We start from the raw sequence: 23,334 nt of genomic DNA on the forward strand, positions 1-23,334 counted from the left end.
TACTCAATAATACGTGATAGACGACAAATCTTTGTTCAGAATCGTTTTTCATATGCAATGATTTGTCATTGAATTCAAATTTAACACATGCATTACAGTGACTTGCTTTATGATGAGGTTTACTAGATACCTATTGTACGTATCTACTGTCTGTACAGCAGAATGATCCTCTATTTTAGAATTGTTTTCACAGATAGTCTAATTTAATCTAACCCGTAGGCCGGGTACACTTCAATACCTATACATACATTTTGATTTTTGACAGTAGCAATCAAGCTATTGGTTCGGACTTATAGGTACAGTTATACCGATTTTATGTGTCCGTTAGGTCTCAATCAAATCGATTAACTCATATCAGTCATATAATATATAATAAATTAAAACGCTTTTTGAATCCAATATTTCTTACACTCCTGATTCCTCATCTACACGTTTTACACGATTATTACGTCAACACTTAACGTCATCCTAATGAAATAAAAACACCACTTTTTATTTCAATAGCCAATATAGGTACATAATTATGTAATATAATTTGTATAAATTATAAAATTATTTTAATTTTATTTTTTTTTATTCTTCGAAAGCCTTATTTATCAATTAGGAAAAATGAACACTTAATATTATATACGCGCCCGCGTGTGTGTGTGGGTGCGTTATGGCATTATAGTACCATTCGTAGCGACCGTGACGCAGACGTTTGATTTTTAATTGCATGACACTAACTTAACTTGGTAGCTCATTAAGAAGAATTTTTTTTTGTGCCAGCATATTACAAACAATTTTGTTTTTGCATTTATAATACTCTAATTTAAATACAAAATTATAAAATATTAACTATCAAAAAATTTAATAAAATATGTATCACCGACGTCTGTATATTCAAAATCAATGTACTTGAGTTTTACACATTATACTTCCATAAACCAACGAATTATATATATAATCTAATCTGAAATATTATAATTATTATATAAGTCTCATCGATTTATCGTAAGAAACATCGATTCACGGACATAATACAATGATTGGAATTGTGGCGGCCCGTGCCTTGGTGCGTTGGTGCGACCGAACTCCCCAAGTAAATTTTAAAATAAAATTATATTCTCAATATTATACTTCTTAATTCTTATAGTAACCGAATCATGATGGTCTATATTTCTTTCGAAATAATTTAAATGATTCAGAATTGTATCGTAAAACGATAATATTTGAAGAAAAATATCATCCGGCAATCTTATTTCAACGCAATAAGAATAATCTCAATATTAAACGATAGCTGAACGACCAACGCCCGTAGGCTGTAACGAGGTCACGTACTCGCGCGCGTGTACGGTGCGGCGGTCCGAGGCGCACACAAATGAGTGTATACTGTATAATGTATATATACGCCATACGGGTTATAATATTATCGTTGTTATCGTATTATGATCATATTGAGCAGTGGCAGCTGCAGCGGTGGGACTACAATATTATTTTAGTACGATAATATTCTCATAGCACGTTTTCGGCGTCGACCTATGCGCGCTGTATTGTACAGTGCGACGAGCATAAGCTGAATATATTTTGTGGACGTCAACGACGGGGACCGCGGGTCGCGGCGGCGCGGCGAGACTATACCATATTATTATAGTGCGATACTATTCTCGTCGTACATTTTCGGCGGCGACCTTTGATTTTGTATTTACAGCGCGACGAGTTCGATATTTCCGTTTAATAATAGCTAAAGAAATTCCGACCGACAGCAATGATTGTGAAGTACTTGTTATCCATATCAGTGCTATTAGGGATATTATTCATAATGCGTACAATGAGTCTCGCACATGACAATATAACTCTATTAATATAATATTATTTTGAAACATCGGCCATGCAGTGTGCAATGAAAATAATTTTAGTGGCTCCTCGGAGTCAATATTATTCTATCACCATTCATTCTACTCCCGTAGGTAGGTACGAGTGTACGACTTACACGAGTCGTTTGAATTCCATTTCCTGTGAGGTGTATAATATTATGACCAATATGGCTATATTATTATGTCAGTAATACTGACTCAGTATACTCACTATACTCGTACTTCAATAATATTATAATATTATACAAGAACGCGCGTGAATAGTAATAAAGTGTATACGTGTACGTATAACAGCGTACAGTATATACGATATAATATGTATATCTCAACACCCCTGCAGCGACGGACCGAACATGTACAGCATCTGTTGAGGGGATGATAATATTTTAACGTAGGTTATTTTGTACTGTCAAACCTCAACCAAAAGTGAAAGCGGGTAAAATAAATAATATTCAAACCCGTTGTACACATTATGTGCCCGCGCGATTGTGTGTGTGCCGCGTCGTACGACAAAGAGCCCGAACATGTGGTAAAATTCGACACGGAGTGTACACTCTATACATCTACAAAATAATAATAATAATAATAATATATTTTATCCCATACTAACGTACGTACTCACAAAACGTGCCGCTTTATAAATATACGAGTTTCTGTATAGTATGTGTGTGTATGCGTGTTCACAAAGCGAAGGGGACCTCACAGTCCTCACCGCTTGCCTGCGCCCATACGCTTTGATCCAAAATTATATTATATTATAATAAGACGTGTTTACTGTATAGTGCAGTGGTCGGCAACCGGCGGGTCGCGGGCCGCATCCGGCCTGCACCGCTATTGTATACAGCCCGCTTTAAGTGTTAGAACGACAAAAATTTTTTTTTATTCATTTCAATTATTTCAGTTTTAAATAGTATTTTTTTTTTCATATTAAATAAATTAATAATGTAAAATTTATATTTTTATCCGGCCCTCGAACTCTTTTCAGTTCGTGAATGTGGCACTAGAGTCCAAAAAGGTTGCCGACCACTGGTGACTGGTATAGTGTATACTGTATACCTAGATATTCTTGGTGGTGTGTAAAAAATTGTAATATTAAGGTTTTCATAATTTTGATTTTATGATATAAAACAAAAATAACGATAATATCACATATTATTTCGTGTATAAATTAAATATCTATCTTTTGTTGGACCAATTGGTTTTGGTTTCGATAAAAAAATTTTCATTAAAATACGGCGAAAGAATGTTTTTAGTTATTTACCGTAAAATATATATTAATATATTATACACGAAGGATATAATATTATAAACAGTAATAGTGTTTTATACTATTATAATAACATAGTATTGGTTATTATACGAATCCGCATGGTATCAACATAATATTTACAAGGTATACCTGCAACAATATTCATGAACACCGTCTACACAATACTTACCTCGTTACTCGTATGCAAATGTTTTTGATTCAGTCATATTGACGTAACGGACAAAAATTGACGCGTAAATTACGCCAGAGGCCAGACACATTGCTATTAAAATAAATTATTATAAATTATATTATTACTGTTACTCTCGTTTGGCGTGTGTCTAAACCGTCAGTATATTTGCATTCATATATTTATAAATAAATAAAATAGATTATAGATATATCGGTATATGTAGGTATTTTAATTTTTAAATAGGTAGATAACGACTTACGGCTGTGCTGCCGTGGCACTGACACACACACACCGTACACCACTCGTTAGATTCTTATATATGTATTATAACATCTACATTCTACATTTAACATGTTAAAATGTATTACACTTCCGTACGTAACTAATATAAATTATTAACTACATTATGGAATAGGGACTATAATATGATTGATGTGGTCATGTGGAGCTTACCGCCAAGTTCAACAGACGAAACATTAATCGCCTCCGAGAGTCACCAATTTACTTGTGGCTAGGTACACAATAAACACTTTCAAAAAATTATTGCTGCGCATCTGTATTTTCTAAATTCGGTTGTTTCCGTATCACAACCGCCTCGCGGTATATTGGTGTCACGATTTAATATAATAACTCAAATAATTAATAACTGATATTTTAAATCGTTGTTGGCGTACGTTATAATTGAACGATATCATACTAAATGGTATATCAGCAGACAGCAATTGCAATTTTATAATTGAAAAAAGGGCGATTGCCTCTGTGTCTAGAAGAGTACCAACTACACCAAGCGGTTACCATATCAAAAATGTATTACTAGAACCGCTGTAGGTAAAAAAATAAATCACAGTCCACAGATGAGTAAATGTGGAGGGTAAGGAGTAAGAAGGACCACCTAATATTTTATAATACTTATAAATTATAATATTGTCAAGTCGTTTGGCCAAATTTATTAGCTGATCTGATCTATTTGTAAATAATATATAACAGGCAATAGCATATAAAAAAATATGTTTAAATATGTTTGGCTGCACACGAATTGCGTTTCGAAATAAAAACATCGATAAGCGGGTAACAAGAATTGCACCTGGCCTTATCCAAACGACTATACACGAATATTGCGTTCGGGTTTATCTAAGCGACTACACAATATTTAGATATTTTTACAGTCTGAAAATTATATTTTATCTCGGTTGCATTTAAAAATATGGCAAGATATGAAAATGGTCATCTACTCGTCTCGATTTAATAAAAACGTAGGAATCGTTCAAATTTTTACCAGTCTCAATTTTTTCAATTTATATTAATTTACATCTTTAAAAAAAAAAATTATTATATTACATTCCTATAATTGAATTTACTTCTAATTGCATAACTACAACAAAAATCATTATTTTTAACCTATCGATAGTAATAAACTAATAACTTATTATTGATAGTCAGTATAAAATGGAAAGGAAAATATGTTTTTAAATTGGGACGTAACATGTAACATAATGATATAAACGTATCTACGAGAGTGCATGTAAATTGGACCAATTATGACCTTTTTTAAATTTTTTTTCGTGTTAACTTCACGGGTATGTTTTTTTTACTTGAAAAAATATTAACTGCACCTATTAAATTTTAATTGAAATTTAATATATATTGATACTTTTATGTTTTTACACTAATTTAAAAAATATATAACCAATAATAATGATTAATAGTTAGTTTCCTTGTACTTTTAAACATTTGGTTTATAAAAGTTAAAGTTATTTAAATAAAACAAAACTTTGTGACATTTGCTAACTATTTTGTTCAATTTATTTATCTTAAAATCAATGGACGAACTAAATGCGCCTAATGTTATAATAATATCAATAATATTATTAATATAATATTATAGTATTATATTTATACCAATAATAATAATAATATTTTGTCAAATGCGTTCATTTAATCATATTGCGATAATATTATAATTATTAGCCGGCGTAATGATGTCGTTTATCTAAAACAATCAACAGTTTCTGTGCTACTAAAAATAGTTGTAGTCGGTACAATTCCCATTATTTTTTCAGATAAATTAAAAGTACCGAGGGAATTCCATGTAATATAATTCCAATTGACCAACAATAAGATTCACTCACTGCAAAACAATTGCGCCTGTCTTATACTTTTTACAATTTCCCTTACCAATTTTACTGACAGGACTGACAACAAAAGTAAATTGTTGAATTTGTTAACAATCATTTCATATTATGACATAAGTACATAGTAATAAATACGCCTAAAATATATACGTAAATTCCAATTTATATTAAATACCCCCAATTATTATATTCTTATAATATAAAATAGAATGTCGGTCTTGAAAATTGTAAGTCTTTATTTTAAACATATTGCCTATTGGGAAAATACATGTTTAATATTTTTAAATAGTGTATGTGTATTGAAAAATTGTTAAAAGGATAGCACCTATATTTCATAAAGTGAAATCGTGTTGTTTTGCGGGTAAAAAAAAAACGGACCAGCCAATCGACTACATAGAAATCGGTACAATTTACAATCGGCCATTTAGAATGTATTCAAGACGTTTTTCAAATAATTGTGGTGATGGGTCGCTCATATAATATAATTGCACGCCTTGGGTAGTCTCGTGCACTGCAGTATAATATTATATTAAAGTAATATACTGCTGTACATTACCGTAGTCTTTTGTCCGTCACCAAATACATTTATTTTCGTTTCCTTAAATTTAAAAACCGACATCTGATTATTGTTCGTGTAGCGTTGTGCTTGTATATTAAGGTTCTTTAAAACGAATGGTAAATCGCTTTCTGTTTTCTTTTATATAATATATTGAGAGAGTACATAATAGAATGCAGGTCAAAGTGTGCATTCAAATATTCAATGTCATGCCGGAAACGCACGTTTTCTTTTCAAAAGAATCAAATCTGGTGTCCTGCTGGTATATTATAGACCCCGGTTCTCGATTCTTATATTATAATATATACACAATGACAATGTATACATGCCCTATTGGCCGTTACATCGTTAAGATTCAATCCACAACATACTATAATATAATCTACATTCTACGTGCCCTTGACATAGCAGAATATTGTTATTTCAACGACAATAAACGTGTGTATTATGGAATTAAAAAAAAATATTAAACAACTAATTTAAAATAAATTGTTTAGGATCCGGGATTCCGGTCGAATAACATTAATCAGCTTACATAATATATATTATATATTATAATGTACGATGACTACGATGTGATGCATTTAATATGAATCTTGTAATTTTGCTCGATATGCGCGAGATAGGTACATATTAGATAACCGTTTGAGATACCTGGGTAATGCCTAATATAAAATCATGTGAAGGCGATGAATCGCACAATTATTTTAACACACGTTTTAATATTTTTTCACACAATAGTTACCACCTATTTCACATCATTTGAGCAGTTGTTTGAATCGGCTCGAGCTGATCGTACATTTGATCACTCGTATCGATAAGTAATAATATGTGCCCGACGGCCGTGTACATAACACATCGCTATCGAATACTAATTTATTAGTTTATTACGATAACACTCCACACACTATTAAATTAATTTGAAGTTTATCTAATTTTTAATATATTTGAGTTTCTAATTCTTAAAATATTTTTTTCTCTACTATACAATTAATCGAGTTTTAAAATCGAAGTGAGGTCTTCATTAAAATTATCTAACACGGATCGCAGGTTAGACACCTCTGACTTTTCACCTATGTAAAATAAATATTACGTGTATTCTGTAAAAGTAAAATCATCATTTATTTTTTTATAATGTGCATTTGTGCCTACTGTTTTTGTAGTTAAAACATTTCCTTTTTATATTTAAGATTTGAAAATGTTACTAACGATTTTTATAAGTTTTTCAACTCACGTAAAACGTATTTCTGCCAAGTCTCGTTAATTTTTAACTTTAAATATAGATAGAGATTAGGTTTATAATTTTATAAAATATAAATGTATACACTATACTGGTATATTATATTTTTCGTCTTAAACATCTGCGTACTTGCACAGGTACATTATTTGTTTTATTTACTTTAAAATTTAAACGTGTCTATGCTTTGTATGTGTGCAAAATATGTGTTATTACTATTTTTAAAGTAAATACGTAGCATATTTTGTAAATATTATGTAAATAAATAAGACGCAACAATATGCAATTCTCAATATCCCATACTAATAATAATGTTATTTACATGGGTAATAATATAATGATGTTAATTAAAAAAAATATGTTTTGATAATCAATCGTGTTTATCGGCGGACGGCGGTTTAGATTCAATACTTTTTGTAAAATAATAATACGCTGCGTCCATGGGTCATGGCGTGTACGTTGTATCGATTATTATAGTCGAAAGTCAAACCGCCGCGGCGGGAAAAGCGATCGGACGCGTTGGTTCTTTGTTATTTCACGAACCATAATATTATGCAGAGCGCGCTCCAACCCGATAGACATCGTCGTCTACAGAGTGGGCCCCAAATACACGATTTTTGTATACTGTACAAGCTTTGGCGCACTACGTAGACATAATCCTTTAGCTGCGTCGTCGCAGCCACGTCACTATACATTTTGTGGATTTAGCTATCGTAAAGGTAGGCTTATAAATTATTAAAATAAATAAATATTATAAAAAAACGATGTAAGATAATCGTATAGGAACGTAATAATAATAAAAACGTAATTATAATTTATTATTATTATTATACTATTGTTGTTCTGTTTTGTTTATATCCTCTTTGGTGAACACGTATTGCCCGAGTACAATAACGATAATATCATTGGTGTTGTTGTAGCGTATGAGAGTAAAGCTTACCTATCGTCTGTCTGCCAACAGTTTTGTGAAGTCGGGACGCTGGCAATATTAGTGTTAGTGGCATTTTGTTGTTTACGATAGGACGCAAATCACGGACTCTCTTATATTCCTAAAATATTATTTCTTTCTAAAAAGTTTCGTTTTCATATTATTTAAACCGGCTATATTAAAAAAAAAAAAAAACAACTACCACCGTTCCAAGTATGTGTACGGCGTAAGCGCCTGCGGTGTATAAACTTATAAAAATTCCAAATTGGAAGACACCAGGTCTGCGCACTTTGTCCATACCCACCGGTCACTAATTAGGCGTACTGACGTGGACTGCAAATGAAAATCAGTTGCTTCCTGGCGTCTTCCTTTTTCGAGTGGAATATATGTATATATTATAATGTGTGTAATTATTTTCTTTCGCCCAGGGCGTTATTTTGTAGTAGAGTAACACACAACGCAAATCGCTACGCACATACCAAGTCAATACACTTTACACCAGGTTACAAGTGAAATCCTGCATTTCTACTACCTCTTTTGTCAACTCATCAGTTTAACATTTGTCTCACGGTAAAAATGGAATTAAACAACGACAAACTGGCGGAAGATGTTGTAATAGATGAAAATTTCAATCCAGATGAAGTAATGATATTAAATTTAGTTTTAATTATATTTTTATTCTGTATTCTTGTCATATACTACATACTTATTGTCTACAACGCATTATAGTCATTTCAAACGATTTGACGGTGATGACAATAAAGCTTTATCGTAACAATGTAACTTCTATATTAATAATAAAATACTATAATGAAACCTTGGTCTAGCAACAATCATGACTGAAATTTTAAATGCATGAGATACTTAGTTATAGGTAATTTAGTTTGGCCTGTAATATGTTTTAAAAGATGTTAAATTATATTGTACCTAATATAAATAATAAAAATAATACTATTTTTAATTTTTTTATATATATCTTATAAATTTAATGTATTTAATTGTTTATACATCCAATGAGATTTATCAATATATAGTATACACAGTATTCATGTATAAATACCTATAAGGTTTTGATAGTGGTTAATAACACAAATAATTGTACGAGCATTACTTTTATAAGCTATGTTGTTTAGGAGTGTAGGAGGATCATTAATTTACACTTTTGATTCGAATATTAAGTTAAATATTTAATCTCTTAAAAATAATTTTAGTAATACTGTGCTCAATATTTGTACCTAATTAGTTGATATAATAAAATAATATAATTTCAGATATTACATGTATTTATGGCTGCGTTCTCTCTAGCAGAAAAAGACATGATTAGCAATTTGTTATTGGAAGACTTCAAACAATTTTTCTTACAAACAGGACCATCGGTAGTTAATTCAAGTTTAAATAAAAAAGCACGCTTCGTGTCATGTTTTGGATATACTTCTCGTATCAACTTTTATTATGGAGTTAAAATGTTTATTATAAACCATTTAAGAAATGAGGTAAGTATTTATTATATGATTACAAAACAGTTCAAGGTAATAAAGCTCATATTTTATTGTAAACAGATAAAGCCATATGTTTTAAATGCACTAAATCATACTTTTTTGAAGTCATTGGTTACTGCTTGGGAAATTTATATAGAAGCTCTAACCACAATAAATAATGTTATGGATTATATGGAGAGTATTCACTCAGGACATAACAAACTAGAGCATTTTGACAAGCTTGGACTAATCTTGTTTCGTTGTATGGTGAGTAATATTTAAAGAACCTAATCTTTTAAATTGAATAATATTTATTTATCAAATATTATAGTGACGTTTTCTTTGTTATTTAGATTTTTCAGGATGTTGAGGTACAAAACCGCATGATACAAAGTTTGTCAGAAATGAAACGAGTTACTATAAGGGATAGTATATTATTAAGTTCTGATCGTTTTTTACTTGAAGATTTTTCAAAAATGTGTGCTGTGTTAAAAATGGACAGTTTTTTTAATGGTTATGCAAAATCATTGTTTTTGAGATTAACAACTAAGTTTTTCCAAGTAAGAATAAAATAACATCAATAAAATTATTAATTTCAACCTTAACATTATATTATTTACAGTCATTAAGTGAGGACTATTTATTTCAATACTGCACATGTAGTTATTTTAAAAATGCTGATGCCAAAATAACAGAAGAAATGGACAGAATACAATTTCATTTAGATACAACAATTGTTACTGAAATTTATGATATTATTAAAACAGAACTCGTTATAAAAAATATGAAGACTATTTTAGAGGTGAATATTATATTATTTTAATAATACATAAATATTTCAACAATTGTACATGTAAAATTCAAATTCTACATTTTGATATATACCTATCATTTTATTCAGATGAAAAATTGTGGTGTTGTATATATGTTGAAGAACAACCAAGATGAGGATTTGAAATGGATATACTATTTTTTGTGTTCTGTGAATGATGGTGTAAAAGTGATGTTTGAATGTATGTGTCCATACTTTCGTGAAATAGGGACAACAGTTGTATTGGAAAAAAAAGGGAATTCTGATGCTATTAATTGTATTCAGGTAATATAATTTTTTCAGATACTAACTTAATACATTAATATTGTCTAACAGTAAATGTATTTATTAAAACTAATATATTTTTAAATGGATATTATAATTAATTAACTATATTTAAAATTAGTATAACATTTTATGATTTCAGAGCTTATTGGATTTGAAAGATAAATTTGATAATTTAATGATAAATCTATTCAACAATGATAGATTATTTGATGAAATTGTTGGTAGTGAATTTGGTTTTTTCTTAAAATTTAATTCACTTATACCTAAATTTTTATCTATATTTATTGATTTTAAACTAAGAAGAGAAAGGCCTATGGTAAATATAATTTTTAATATATGCTTATAATTTAATATATTATATTTAATAACACTTATGAGAATTTATAATCAATTTAATTTGTGACAATGTGGACCACAACCGCTTTTAATATAAAATTTGGTTAAACGAGCGAGACTAGGAATATTAGAAACCTGCTAGGCCTTGGCAGCTGTCTGTTAGAATTCCTGTGTGGTTTCCACTGCATACAAGCTTGACATTATTTAACTTACAGATATTCATACCACAGGTCCTATATTTGTATAATACACATATACATGACAATTTAATTGTAGGGCTTGTTACTCATATCAGTGGTTTAAAATTTGTATAATTGTTTAATTGAATCATATATTTAGCTATATTTATTAAATTATTAAGTCACCAAAATTTAAAGCATAAATACTAAAGAAAGATTACTGATCAATGCTGATGAAATTAAGATCTGATTTGTACCATCTGTATGAGCGCGCTACAGAGTACATGTAATACTGTTTTAATACATATAGTATAGGACTTAAAACTACTTTTTATTTTTTACTTTTAACAAGCTTTACATTTTTATCTTAAACCAGTAATTCTTTTGAACATATATTATAAAATACTGTGAATAGAATAAATATATTTTCAAAATTGTTCAATGTATGATCATGATAATATATAAAATATAGTTGAAAAATATCTTTGTTATATTATTGTATATTGCAAATGTTCTTAAACTATAGGCTGAAACCAATCTGATTTAATTAATAGTTAAGCATGTTATGTTTGTTACGTTTAGTTAAAGTGTTTGGATAGTTATAGTTGTTGTATTAAAAAATGATATAATAATATAATGTAATATAATATAATGTATATAATGTATACATACCTTTTATATTATTAAAACTGCATGACTTAAGGTCTACAACGTATTCTCCCTAATGCTAATACATTTGGTTCGTTTTATAATACATTAGACCAGTGTTTCTCAACCGGTGTTCCGCGGCACATAAGTGTGCCGCGAACTAGCTGTTGGTGTGCCGCGAGTCGCGGCCATGGTACACGCGTTGGGAGTTTACCAATTGCGCTCGAAACATTTTACGGTCGATATACCAATTGCGCTCTAAAAATGTTAGGGTCGATAGACCAGTTGCGCTCAATACATTTTACATTACCTAAGGAAAACTTAATAACCGATTTTTTTGCGAGTTAAAAGTAAAAGTCTTCCAAGTCGGTGAAACATATAGGCTTTATACAGTTTAGTTAATGAAAATTAAAATAATTAATTTGGTCACCACAAGGTATAATAATAATAATATGCTGATTTAAAAAATATATATAATACCTACAAATAAATTAATAGGTGGATACATTAACTGGTCACAAGTTGATTGTCAATTATTCAAAATTAAATTAATAGATAGGTACATAATAAAATTATAATTCACATTTAAACATTTTTACAATAATGATAACACACAATTTTTAAAAATTCGTTTCTATTAATTTCGCCAGATTTGTATTTATCGATATAAGAATTAATTATTAATTTTTTTTTTTAAATATGCTCTATTTGAAATATATTTTTCTTGTTCTATACTATTTATTGCAATATACGTGCTAGTCTGCGTTTCAATAATAACTTTTAAAAAGATAAAAATATTTGGATGGGGAGAATAAAAGTTTGTAGAAAATGAAGCGTGATAAGCTTCATACGCATTAGTTGTACGTTCACAACTTATTGGATTGGACGCCCACAGTTTCGGAGGAAATGTAGAATTAGATGATATATAGTTTTCAATAAGATAATTAGTGAATTTGGTTAGATTTGAATTAATTGGTTGAATCGTCATTATTTCTTCTACAAACACATCTTCCACTTCTTCGTATGGAAAAAGTGATAAACCAAAAATTAAATGTAGCCATTTTCCTACTTCAGAATTAGGGTTTTTATACTCTGTTTGTAGTCCACAACTTTGAATATTCCTCCACCAAGCTTGTGATAAATGAAATCGACACCCTACTAGTAGTATTGATGGCCAGACTTGTTTAACTGCAAAATGTATACTTTGTTCGAAATCGGCAACGACTGTTTTTGAATTAAAATCAAGGTTGAATGTTGCACATTTACTAATTAAAACTCGAAATAAATATTCGTATGTACTTGATAGTTTATTTGGCAGTAAAGAAAATATAAGTGGAATATAGTGCTCATTTTTCAAACCATGTATCGTAAAAACTTGGTAAAAATATTTAGAACAAAATTCAAATGTTCCATCGACAAATATTTTGTCACAACTACATAAAAATTGTAAATTTGATTTTGTAGAAAAACATATTATATTCAACATACTGTCGTTTATAAGCAATAAATTTTCACCCTTGTATGTATTCGTATTCAAATTATTTAAAGCTGTATGCACTTCGGTTACATTTTTCGGTAAAGGTGGTAGTGTTTTTCTACGAGTACGATAAACGCTTCGTCGTATAGAATGCACATCGTTTAATGTTAAATCTAACGCACTTGATTGCACTTCATTCCGAATTAATTTTAGTGGTCGTGTTGTAACTTGGTCTGTTGCTTTTCTTTTTAATGAATTAGCAACAATTTGTCTATTAATATTTGAACTTGCTTCGTGGTTATGATCAAAATTAGATTTTAAAAGCATCGTTTCACTTACATCACATAAAAAATTCGAAGTACACGATTTAATTGTACATTTCCATTTTATTCCATTTTTTGAGATAGTACATTTTCGAAACTTAAACTCATTAAGAACTAATAACGGTTTACCTTTTTCACTAAAAGCTTTTGTAAAACGATCCATATTGTAACGTCAAACAACTCAAACTAATACTAAACGACTAACAAGACATAAGTATTGGGTACCTATCAATATGATTTATATTTATATTGGGTATCATCAATAATGTGTTCTTCTATCTACAGTGTCTATTAATTATAAATAAACAATAATTGCACACGTGCTAATCGCATTACCACCGCATTACGCCGTAATCTTTATTACCTATGATGATACGGTTGAACTTGCCGATCTTATTCCGTACAAAGGTCGTCGAACTTGGTCTCGAAATATCGTGATAAATGATAATCATATTATATCTTGAACACATATAATATAATATAATACATATATTATATATAGTACATATAATATTTATTATTACAATTTGATTTTATCATATTTCCAGCGTTTTATACATTTATTTAAATAAAATTATGTTTTATAATTTTTTTAAGAAAGGTCTTGCTGATTTTAGTATTATGCACTTTGAGTTACCGATTTCACGTATTCACCGACAACGTTGCTGATTTCATGAAATCGGCGATTTCATAAATTCGGCGTAACATATATATATAATAATACACTGTTATAAAATATATTAAAACATAAGACATAAAGTAATAAGATTTTGAGTTGATGGTAATCATGATATTTGTATTTTGCATGTTTTAACAATAATAATAATTTGAGCATGGCAATTAGAATAATATAAATTGAATACAAGCGAAATTGGTATATTGACCGTAAAATATAAGAGGCGCAACTGGTACACTGACCCTAAAATATATGCAGCGCAATTGGTACACTGACCCTAAAATATATGCAGCGCAATTGGTATATTGACCCTAGTATAAAAATTTTGTTTTAGGCGCAATTGGTCCATGCCCCACGCGTATAGTATTATTAGGTGTTAAAAATAGAAATTTTCCAGTACTTAATTTTCTTAGTGCTCCGTCAAAATGTATTGTTATAAAAAATGTACCGTGAGCATAAAAAGGTTGAGAACTACTGCATTAGACATTTGAGTTTATTGTCCTCCTTCTAATTAACTAACTTACTAACAAATTAGTACAAATAAATCCAGTCTAAAAATAAAGTCCACTAGTGCAAATTTATTAAATAAACTGTTGGGTTACATTTATACAATATGTAGATCGACGTATGTATGAATAACCTTATAATATAACTTCAACGTTTAAAAAAGTTTTAAATTTTATATTATATAACAGTGATCGGCAACCGGCGGCCCACGCGTCTATTGTATACGGCCCGCTTTAATTTTTTTTTTTTTTTTGATAAATTATTTGGAATATAACATTTTTATTTTTGTCTGGCCCGCAAACTCTTATTAATTTATGAATGTGTCCCGGGAGTCCAAAAAGGTTGCCGACCACTGTTATATAATAAAGCGAGAAATTAAATTAAAGTAAAGTAATCGATATCAAATGTAGATATTATATAAAGACAGATATGCCAAATAAATATTCTTGGAACTTTCAGTCAAAATTCTAAAAAATGTATTATCAAATATTATAATATCAGTACAAAATTGCAATGAAAAATGTAATGTTATATTAACAGTCTTAGTTAATTAATATAAATTCATCTAGACTACTTCAATGATTCAAAACTGTTTTCACATGGGTAATATTTTCCTAAATTTTTCATACGATAATCATCTTCTGTTACATACTATTTGGAAGACCCTGTATAAAAATGTATTTTGTAACATAAATAATTTAATTCTATAAAAAGAAAATGTAACTTTTAACTACAGACTATAGTATACAAAATATAGATATTTTCTTATAATTTGTATTTTTTGTATTTTTTTTCTGTTAGAACATACTTCCTAGTACATTTTATAGTATACATTATGGTGCGATTACAATTTAGAACTAATACTACATATGGTTATAGGCAATATTAACTAGTCAGTATTTTTAGATATATGTAATACTATGGTCTATACTCTATGACTATCATCTTGTGAAAAGGGCTTAAGACACTGTGATTTGGCTAAATTGTGTGATTTTTAGACTTATACACGAGAAAAATATAGTCTGTTATCTGGAGGAGGTGACATTATAACCACAGATATACATTCTAAATTAATGTTAAAGGATCATAAAATATTCAAAATCGATTTGTATTTAGAAAATGTTAAAAAATAGTACCTATAATATTTTTGTCTACGTTGAATACTTTCCGAGTTACAGCGTTTATAAAAATACGCGAGACTTCATAAGATCCTACTCATCGGCGGCGGCGTACATGAACACGCTTGCTAACGAGAATCTAGTGCGTTCTCAGTTGATTGATTGTTGAATTATTATATTGTTTGTTTAAACAACGTTAAGCTTAAGCATTTAAAAATTTCTTATATATTTCTAAACTAGTATTATTATCATTACGATATAATATATTATTAATTTAATACAAATAATAATACTTATACATTTACAACAAATAACAATGTATTTTATTACTCGCTACAGCCGTTAATTTTAATTTTAAATTTAAGATTATGATTTGAAAAAATTCATAGTTTCAAGTTTTTATTACTAGTTCATTAGAATATAAGATTTAATTTTTACAAAGTATTCCGTACGATCTATAGACAATTTTCTGCAGAGTTCAGAATTTTTTTCAGAATCAAAATCGGACATCTTAAACTAACTTTAATTAAAACATTATGTCTTTTGAGCTCAAATCGACGGTAGTAGCGAGGCCCCTTAAGAGGTGTCGCACCCGCATGTGTTGTCACCGTCTTACACACGTACGATATAGTAAATTTTTGTTCACCAATTTCAATAGTGTGCTTTAGTTTTGATATTAGAGTGAATTTACCTATTATCCAACTTTTTAATAAGAACAATATCTGTGTTCTCTCGTTGATTTTTTACGATATTTTAATTTTTAAGTGAGTTACGAGTATGAAAAATATAAATATTTGAAAATGCTCAAAATTCACTTAAAAATTATAATATCTTAAAAACCCAATGAGAGAACACAGATAATGTTCTTACCTAAAAGTTCAATAATAGGTAAATTCACTCTAATATAAAAATTAAAAAGCACACTATTGAAACTGGTGAACGAACATTTATTATGACGTACGTGTGTAAGACGGAGACAACACATGCGGGTGCGACGTCCTTTTATTAACCGTTTTAACTTATTATTATGATATTTGTTCTAAAAAAGATTAGTATAGTAATAATATATAATTAAAATATAAATTTAAAAAACACATTTTTACACACTGTAAATAATTAGGTAGGAAGTTTATCATTGGGCCGAAATCCTATATAAAAACAATTTTCTTTTGAATACGTCTGTTTAATTTTATGAATTTCACATAATGGAATTACTATTCTATTGCGTTTACCGATCGAAGGTTTAGAATAAACTATTTTATCTCAAACTATTGAATTTTCGGTATTATAGTTATTACATTATTATCTAAAATTACTAATATTTTATATTCCTTCGTATTTTAAAAGTATTCTTTTTTATTCTTTATCAAAATATAATAGTTAATATTATATTGTACTACAACTATAATATTATTATATATTACGTATAGTGTATACAGTTAAATTGAATGTCTATACTATAAATTATAATAACTACAAGTTGTTAACAAATAACAGTCAAGCTTTAATATGTACCGACTACCGATCGTAACTTATTTAGGTTGAAAATCTTTATTTCCTGTTTAGTAGACGTAGTAACCATACGACTATTGATTAATGGCGATACAACTGAACAGGCTATTATGAAAGAATATATTTTAATGTCTTCATGAACATTTACTTCTAGAATTAGTCCGTGTTAGATGTAAATACAATTATTTTCACTAATAATAATAACAGCCGTTTGATAATTACTAACAGATAATGCGTCTTATTTTTCCCTGAAAATAACGTACACAGCCGCCGTATAGAGTTAGATCTTATGACGTTACGCGTCATTTTTAAAACGCTGTAACCTTTGAACGAATTGCCGCTGATAATTTTTGTTTATACAAATTCATAAAAATAATAATACGCAGTAAAAAAAAAAAAAATGAATTTTGGGTTGCATGATCCTTTGTTAATTTAATAAATAATTTTTCAATACTTCCAATAAATAATATAATATTATTTTATATTCATATTGAAAATTTAAAATGAATTACTTGTAAGTAACTACTATAATTATTATACAATATATTTAGGCGCAAATTTTAAAAGTTACTGGTTATCCTGTATTGATTAGAAAAGTGTAATATCTTTTACCATAGAACATAAAAAGTGTTGAATTGCTACACTATTACAGCACTAACACCTCTTCCAAAACCACCTAACCGATCTCGCTACTTGATTAAGGAAAAATTAAAATTTTAATGTGAATATATATATAAAAAAATTTTTATTAATTCATAAGATATTTAATATACCTAGGTTGCAATTTAAAAATCCAGAGTGATTTGTAATAATTAGGGCTAGGAAAATTATGTACTAAAAACCTACAATAAACACATTAAAAAATTGCCAATAATGCTACAAAAAAATGCATTTTAACCAGCAAAATGCAACCAAAAAAAACTTGACAATATAAAAGTTTAGCTGAAAAACATTTTTAATATCATAAAATAATTTATTAAACACATTTTTATATGTTCAAACAAATGAATTCTAAGAACAACTAAATGCAATTAAATAAATAATGAAAAAAGTAAATTAAAAACTGTTTTATTAATTTATAATAAATATGTACGTAAATGTTCTAAAAATGTCGAATATGCGTATAATTAACAAAAACTAAATAAAAACATAAGAAACTGACACAAAAGTACCAAAAAAGCATTTATTTACGAATATCTTAAGAAAAAGCAAAAAAAAAATTGTATATTTGAACTCTGTGATGTATGAATCGAATTTTGTTTTATATTAGCTATGTCCTGGAGTACTGTGAAAGAAAATGCAAATGCTACAAGTAATAATAGTTTACTCGATAAAGTATGCAAGGGTAAAAAAATAAAAAACATGTCTAAATTTATTAAAAAACAATCCTTTCAAATAATGAGTATTAGTTATAAACAAATAGTGTCTTGACTGAAGATCAAATATTTTTTTATTTCTTCTTCTAATGATATTAAATAATCTATTCTGTTATTCACCCCTTCTACCATTAGATCTAATACTCCTATGATGATTTTCAATTCTGTTGCACTAACATCATTTTTACTGCCTCAAACAAAAAATAAAGTTAGACAATAAAAATTTGAATTTTATAAGAATAATGAGAATTTGTTGTGAGCCAAGCTCGAAAAAATTGACTCTGCAAAATTTAACAACAAAGTCCACATGGTATTGCAAACCACTTCAATGTTTGTTTAATTGTCGTAGAAAATAAATAGTTACTTTAATAAATATGGGAAGTTATATTTATTTTCTGAGGCAATGTTTACTGTCCCGATAAGTCACTGATGTAGTAAGCCACTCCAGGAAACTTATCAAGTAAAATCAAATTATGAATAAATTCTAATAAATTTTATGCCTGTATTTAAACAAAACATATTTGCGTACTCCCTAATGTAAAAGCATAAAAAATAACTACAGTGAGTTCCGCTTAATGTGATGACATTGGTTCAGTTCATTTTGATTTTATTAACTGGTTGATTCCATAAAAAAATTTGTATGTTTAAAATTAGATTAAAATAAAGTAAAGAAACTATCTATTTTTGATTGTACTTGAAAATCTACTAGTTTCATTTTCATATTAGCCTGAAATTAAAATCCATATTCAGTTAATAACATAAAATAAATATATACATGATTTTTAATTATTTAAAAATAAATAAATAATAATGTATATTGTACACACGGAACACTGTACCTATAACTTTTAGAACAACTAAAAACTATCGTTTTCGAAATATTTTTAAATAGCTCCTTTTAAATTTTTCAAAACAATTCTTATTTCTTTTTAGTGAAGGTTTGAAATACCATTAAAACGATAAGAATTTTCTTAAAAACGATTCAATTATCCGGTACTTGGTGATTCTAATAAAAGGTTAATTTAACATTAGTAATTAGTAATATAAGAACTGGTTTGGGATTTTCAATTTTGATTCCAATAAATGGTTGATTCTACCAGTGATCACATTAAACGGAATTCACTATAACTGTTTAATAATTGAAAAAACAATTATCATATTGCTGTTCACTTATTCATGTTGACATCTAAAACTATGTTGACAGTATTGAATAATATTATCAAAGAATGTGATATAAAAATATAATAGAACAATAATATGCACAGTTTCACAATTATTAAAAGCTAAAATTGAAAATAAAAATATACAAATTACGGATCACTACAACTAGCTTTCAGAATTCAAAAAAATGAACTGAAGAAATTGTCATTTAAAAATATACAGCTTATTATAATGATTATTTATATTTTGTACAATTGGAATTTATAAAAATACAATATAAGGGGCCTCGCTACGGTTATTATTTAAGTGACATAATTTAGGCAATTCATAATCTCGTCTTAGCCGCCCGAGATCTATGTGTTAGCTGTAAATGATAATTAATATAAGTGAAATGCGATGCGGGTACCGACTGGAGTACGCGCCATGCACATGTCAATAACTCAATAACAATAAAAATTCACTATACGAATTTTACGACAACTTATTGATTTGACACAGTGGCGGCTATCCTTAAAAATATAGGTGTAGCGAAACATAAGAAATAACCACCCACCCACAACAATATTCATCCATATAACATCCCATCATACACAGACATAGACAATCCACCCCACCTACCTCTAATTAAAGGTGTAGCAATCGCTACACCTCAACACTAGGATAGCCGCCACTGATTTGACAAAATTAAAGTTAGTTAACATTGTCCGATCTTAATTCTGAAAAAATATTTAAATTCAGCAGAAAAATGTCCTTAGATTGTACGAAACTTTCCGGTTTTAATATTAATATTATGTTTTAAAAAAATTCATATTTTCTTAGGTTTTTATTACCACTTCATTAGAATACAAAATTGAATTGTTACAAAAGTATTCTGTTATTCCGTACAATCTATAGATAATTTTCTGCCGAGTTCAGAATTTTTTTCAAAATCAAAATCGAACATCTTAAACTAACTTTAATTTTGTCAAAACTTAACGTCTTTTGACGACAGTAGCGAGGCTCCTTAATTTTATATTAGTGAATGATGTTTATTTTTTGAGTTTATTGTTTATGTAGGTATATTTAATATTTATTTGTTAAATTTTATATTTTGTATATATTATAATATTATTACAATACTCTATGGGTACTAGATATTCATTAGTTTTTATTTTAAAAACTATTTCAGTATATCAGAAATTTTACCAAAGTTGAAATGAACAAAGTTGTGTTTCTAATTAGACATCTTCAAGATAAAAGCAATTTTGAAAAGTTCTATCGAATTCATCTCGCCGAGAGGTTACTAAGTTATAGGAATGTCAATATGAATGTAGAAAATAGAGTTATCATGAAACTTAAAGTAACTTAAATTTTAAACAAGATAACTTAGATTATAAAAAATTTTAATAATAATACAATTTGATTTCACGCAGAGAGCATATGTGAATGGCTACGGATATAGCAATTCGTTATTTACATCAAGGATTGAGGGGATGTCCAAGGATAAGTTTGAATTATCTAAACCTATCATATACAAGTATAAGGAGTATGTTTTTGTTAACAAGTGTATTTTAGTAAGTAAAATTGTAATTTCATTTACAAATAATATTCATATTATATGCCTAAATTTTAACTAATATACTTTATTTAATATTTAGGGTACTCTACAGCCTTTTGATCTTAATGTAGAAGTAATAAATTCAATTTATTGGCCAGTAACATATCCAAAATCAATGTGCAGAGTACCATCAATTGCTTTGAGTGCTTTTAATGATTTCAAAACGTAAACAAGTTTATATTAAATTGTATATTAGAATACATTTATATCTAATAAAAAAAAAAATGTGGCTGGAGAGTAATTTTAAAAATTAGTTTTTGGTCATTTTTAAAATCTTAGAATCTAGAATGTACAATAATAATTAGTAGTAGATAATTTTTAATAATAGATGATAAATTATTATATAGAAAATAATATTATTTTGTATAAACTATACTTTTTGTGTCATCAGTGGTTTCCATCTATAATTAATTTTTTAAATGCCTATAAATATAGATGTTATTTATATAATGTACTGGTAATGTACTGTAACAATCAACCATTATCATTCCACAGATTCTACTCAAAAAGAGAAGGCAGAAAGACTTTAAAGTTATTACCTCAGTTCGGTACAGTTGAATTGGACGCAATTTTCTATGATGTGCCCAAATCAAATAAACGTTCATGTGATGGTGAATATTCAACGACCAATAATCAGTGCTGCGTTGAACGAAAGTACAGAGTTATGGTGACAACTTACCAGATGTGTGTGCTTGATATGTTCAATACATATGATTTTTTAACATACGAAGTAATTTATTAATTTTTATTTTTTATGAAAAGTATTGTTAAAATTATGTTTGTAATTTATTATTTCACAGAGAATTCTGAAGGAAACAATGATTCCAAAAAAGAGTTTACTAAACGCATTGCATGGATTGGTGCAATTTCACCATTTACTTTTGAAATTTCCCAATTGCCGAGAAATTAAATCAAATGATAGATTTTCTATTAACGAATTCTTTAGAATTAAATAATTCCTTATTAACATTCAAAGGATTCAGTTTAATTTAATAAGTTAGGTAAAAGTTCCCTTGTAAACTTTAACGTATCTTTCAGGAGCACTCGGCATATACCTCATTTCTTATACCTCTCCACTAATTATTAAAAAATAACCTGTTATTAAGCTGCATCATGCAACTTGTTAATGAAAACCCTTCATTTAATTTGTTTAAATTATTTAATGTTTTATATTATATTATGTATACATCATTATTATATTTTTTTCTCTTTTTTATTTGTTTACTTAAGACAAATTATTGTACGATTTAAGTTTTGGGCATGAGCCTGTATCTCATAAAATAAATAAATGTAAGTATATTTATATTCACTAAGTTAGGTTAAAAAACATCACTTAGTAATATTTATTTTCTCTAAATATACTAATAAAATAAGATGTTTTTAATTTTTAAAGTATTTAAATAATATATATATGTGTTGTTTTAATTTTGTTTGTTTGTTTTATGTAACTATTTTATTAAAAATGAAATTATATATTACTATATTTTAATCATGTAAATTTACTTCTTAATAGAATATATTTAATTATTATCGTTACTGTTGTACAAAGTGTTATTTTAGGTAATTGTATAGGTATTTATTTTAATTTTATTAATATTTAAAAAAGTAACAAAAGAATTACAATGAAATTCTTTACTCTCGTTTAACGTCCTCATCACAATATATTTGCATTTTGTGAAATAATAAATATAATATA

The 23,334-nt window shown here is 28.1% G+C and overlaps 1 protein-coding gene and 1 long non-coding RNA gene across 2 annotated transcripts; both read left to right on the plus strand.

The window, feature by feature from the left end:
* The first annotated feature begins 8,239 nt into the window (after positions 1–8,239).
* LOC132928054 (uncharacterized) lies at positions 8,240–9,642 on the plus strand. Its single transcript, XR_009661955.1, has 3 exons — positions 8,240–8,364; positions 8,580–8,793; positions 9,423–9,642. It is a non-coding gene; the product is annotated as an uncharacterized LOC132928054 (long non-coding RNA).
* A 179-nt stretch (positions 9,643–9,821) lies between these two features.
* Positions 9,822–22,890, plus strand: LOC132925375 (cullin-3-like). Its single transcript, XM_060989778.1, has 10 exons — positions 9,822–9,896; positions 9,983–10,189; positions 10,243–10,431; positions 10,531–10,725; positions 10,868–11,044; positions 21,210–21,380; positions 21,454–21,594; positions 21,679–21,803; positions 22,134–22,368; positions 22,439–22,890. Exons 1-10 carry the CDS (start codon positions 9,822–9,824, stop codon positions 22,592–22,594), a joined length of 1,671 nt encoding a protein of 556 aa, XP_060845761.1. The 3' UTR covers positions 22,595–22,890.
* Positions 22,891–23,334: the final 444 nt, after the last annotated feature.

Source organism: Rhopalosiphum padi, chromosome 3 (genome assembly GCF_020882245.1).
Source record: "Rhopalosiphum padi isolate XX-2018 chromosome 3, ASM2088224v1, whole genome shotgun sequence".
NCBI classification, from domain to species: Eukaryota; Metazoa; Arthropoda; class Insecta; order Hemiptera; family Aphididae; genus Rhopalosiphum; species Rhopalosiphum padi.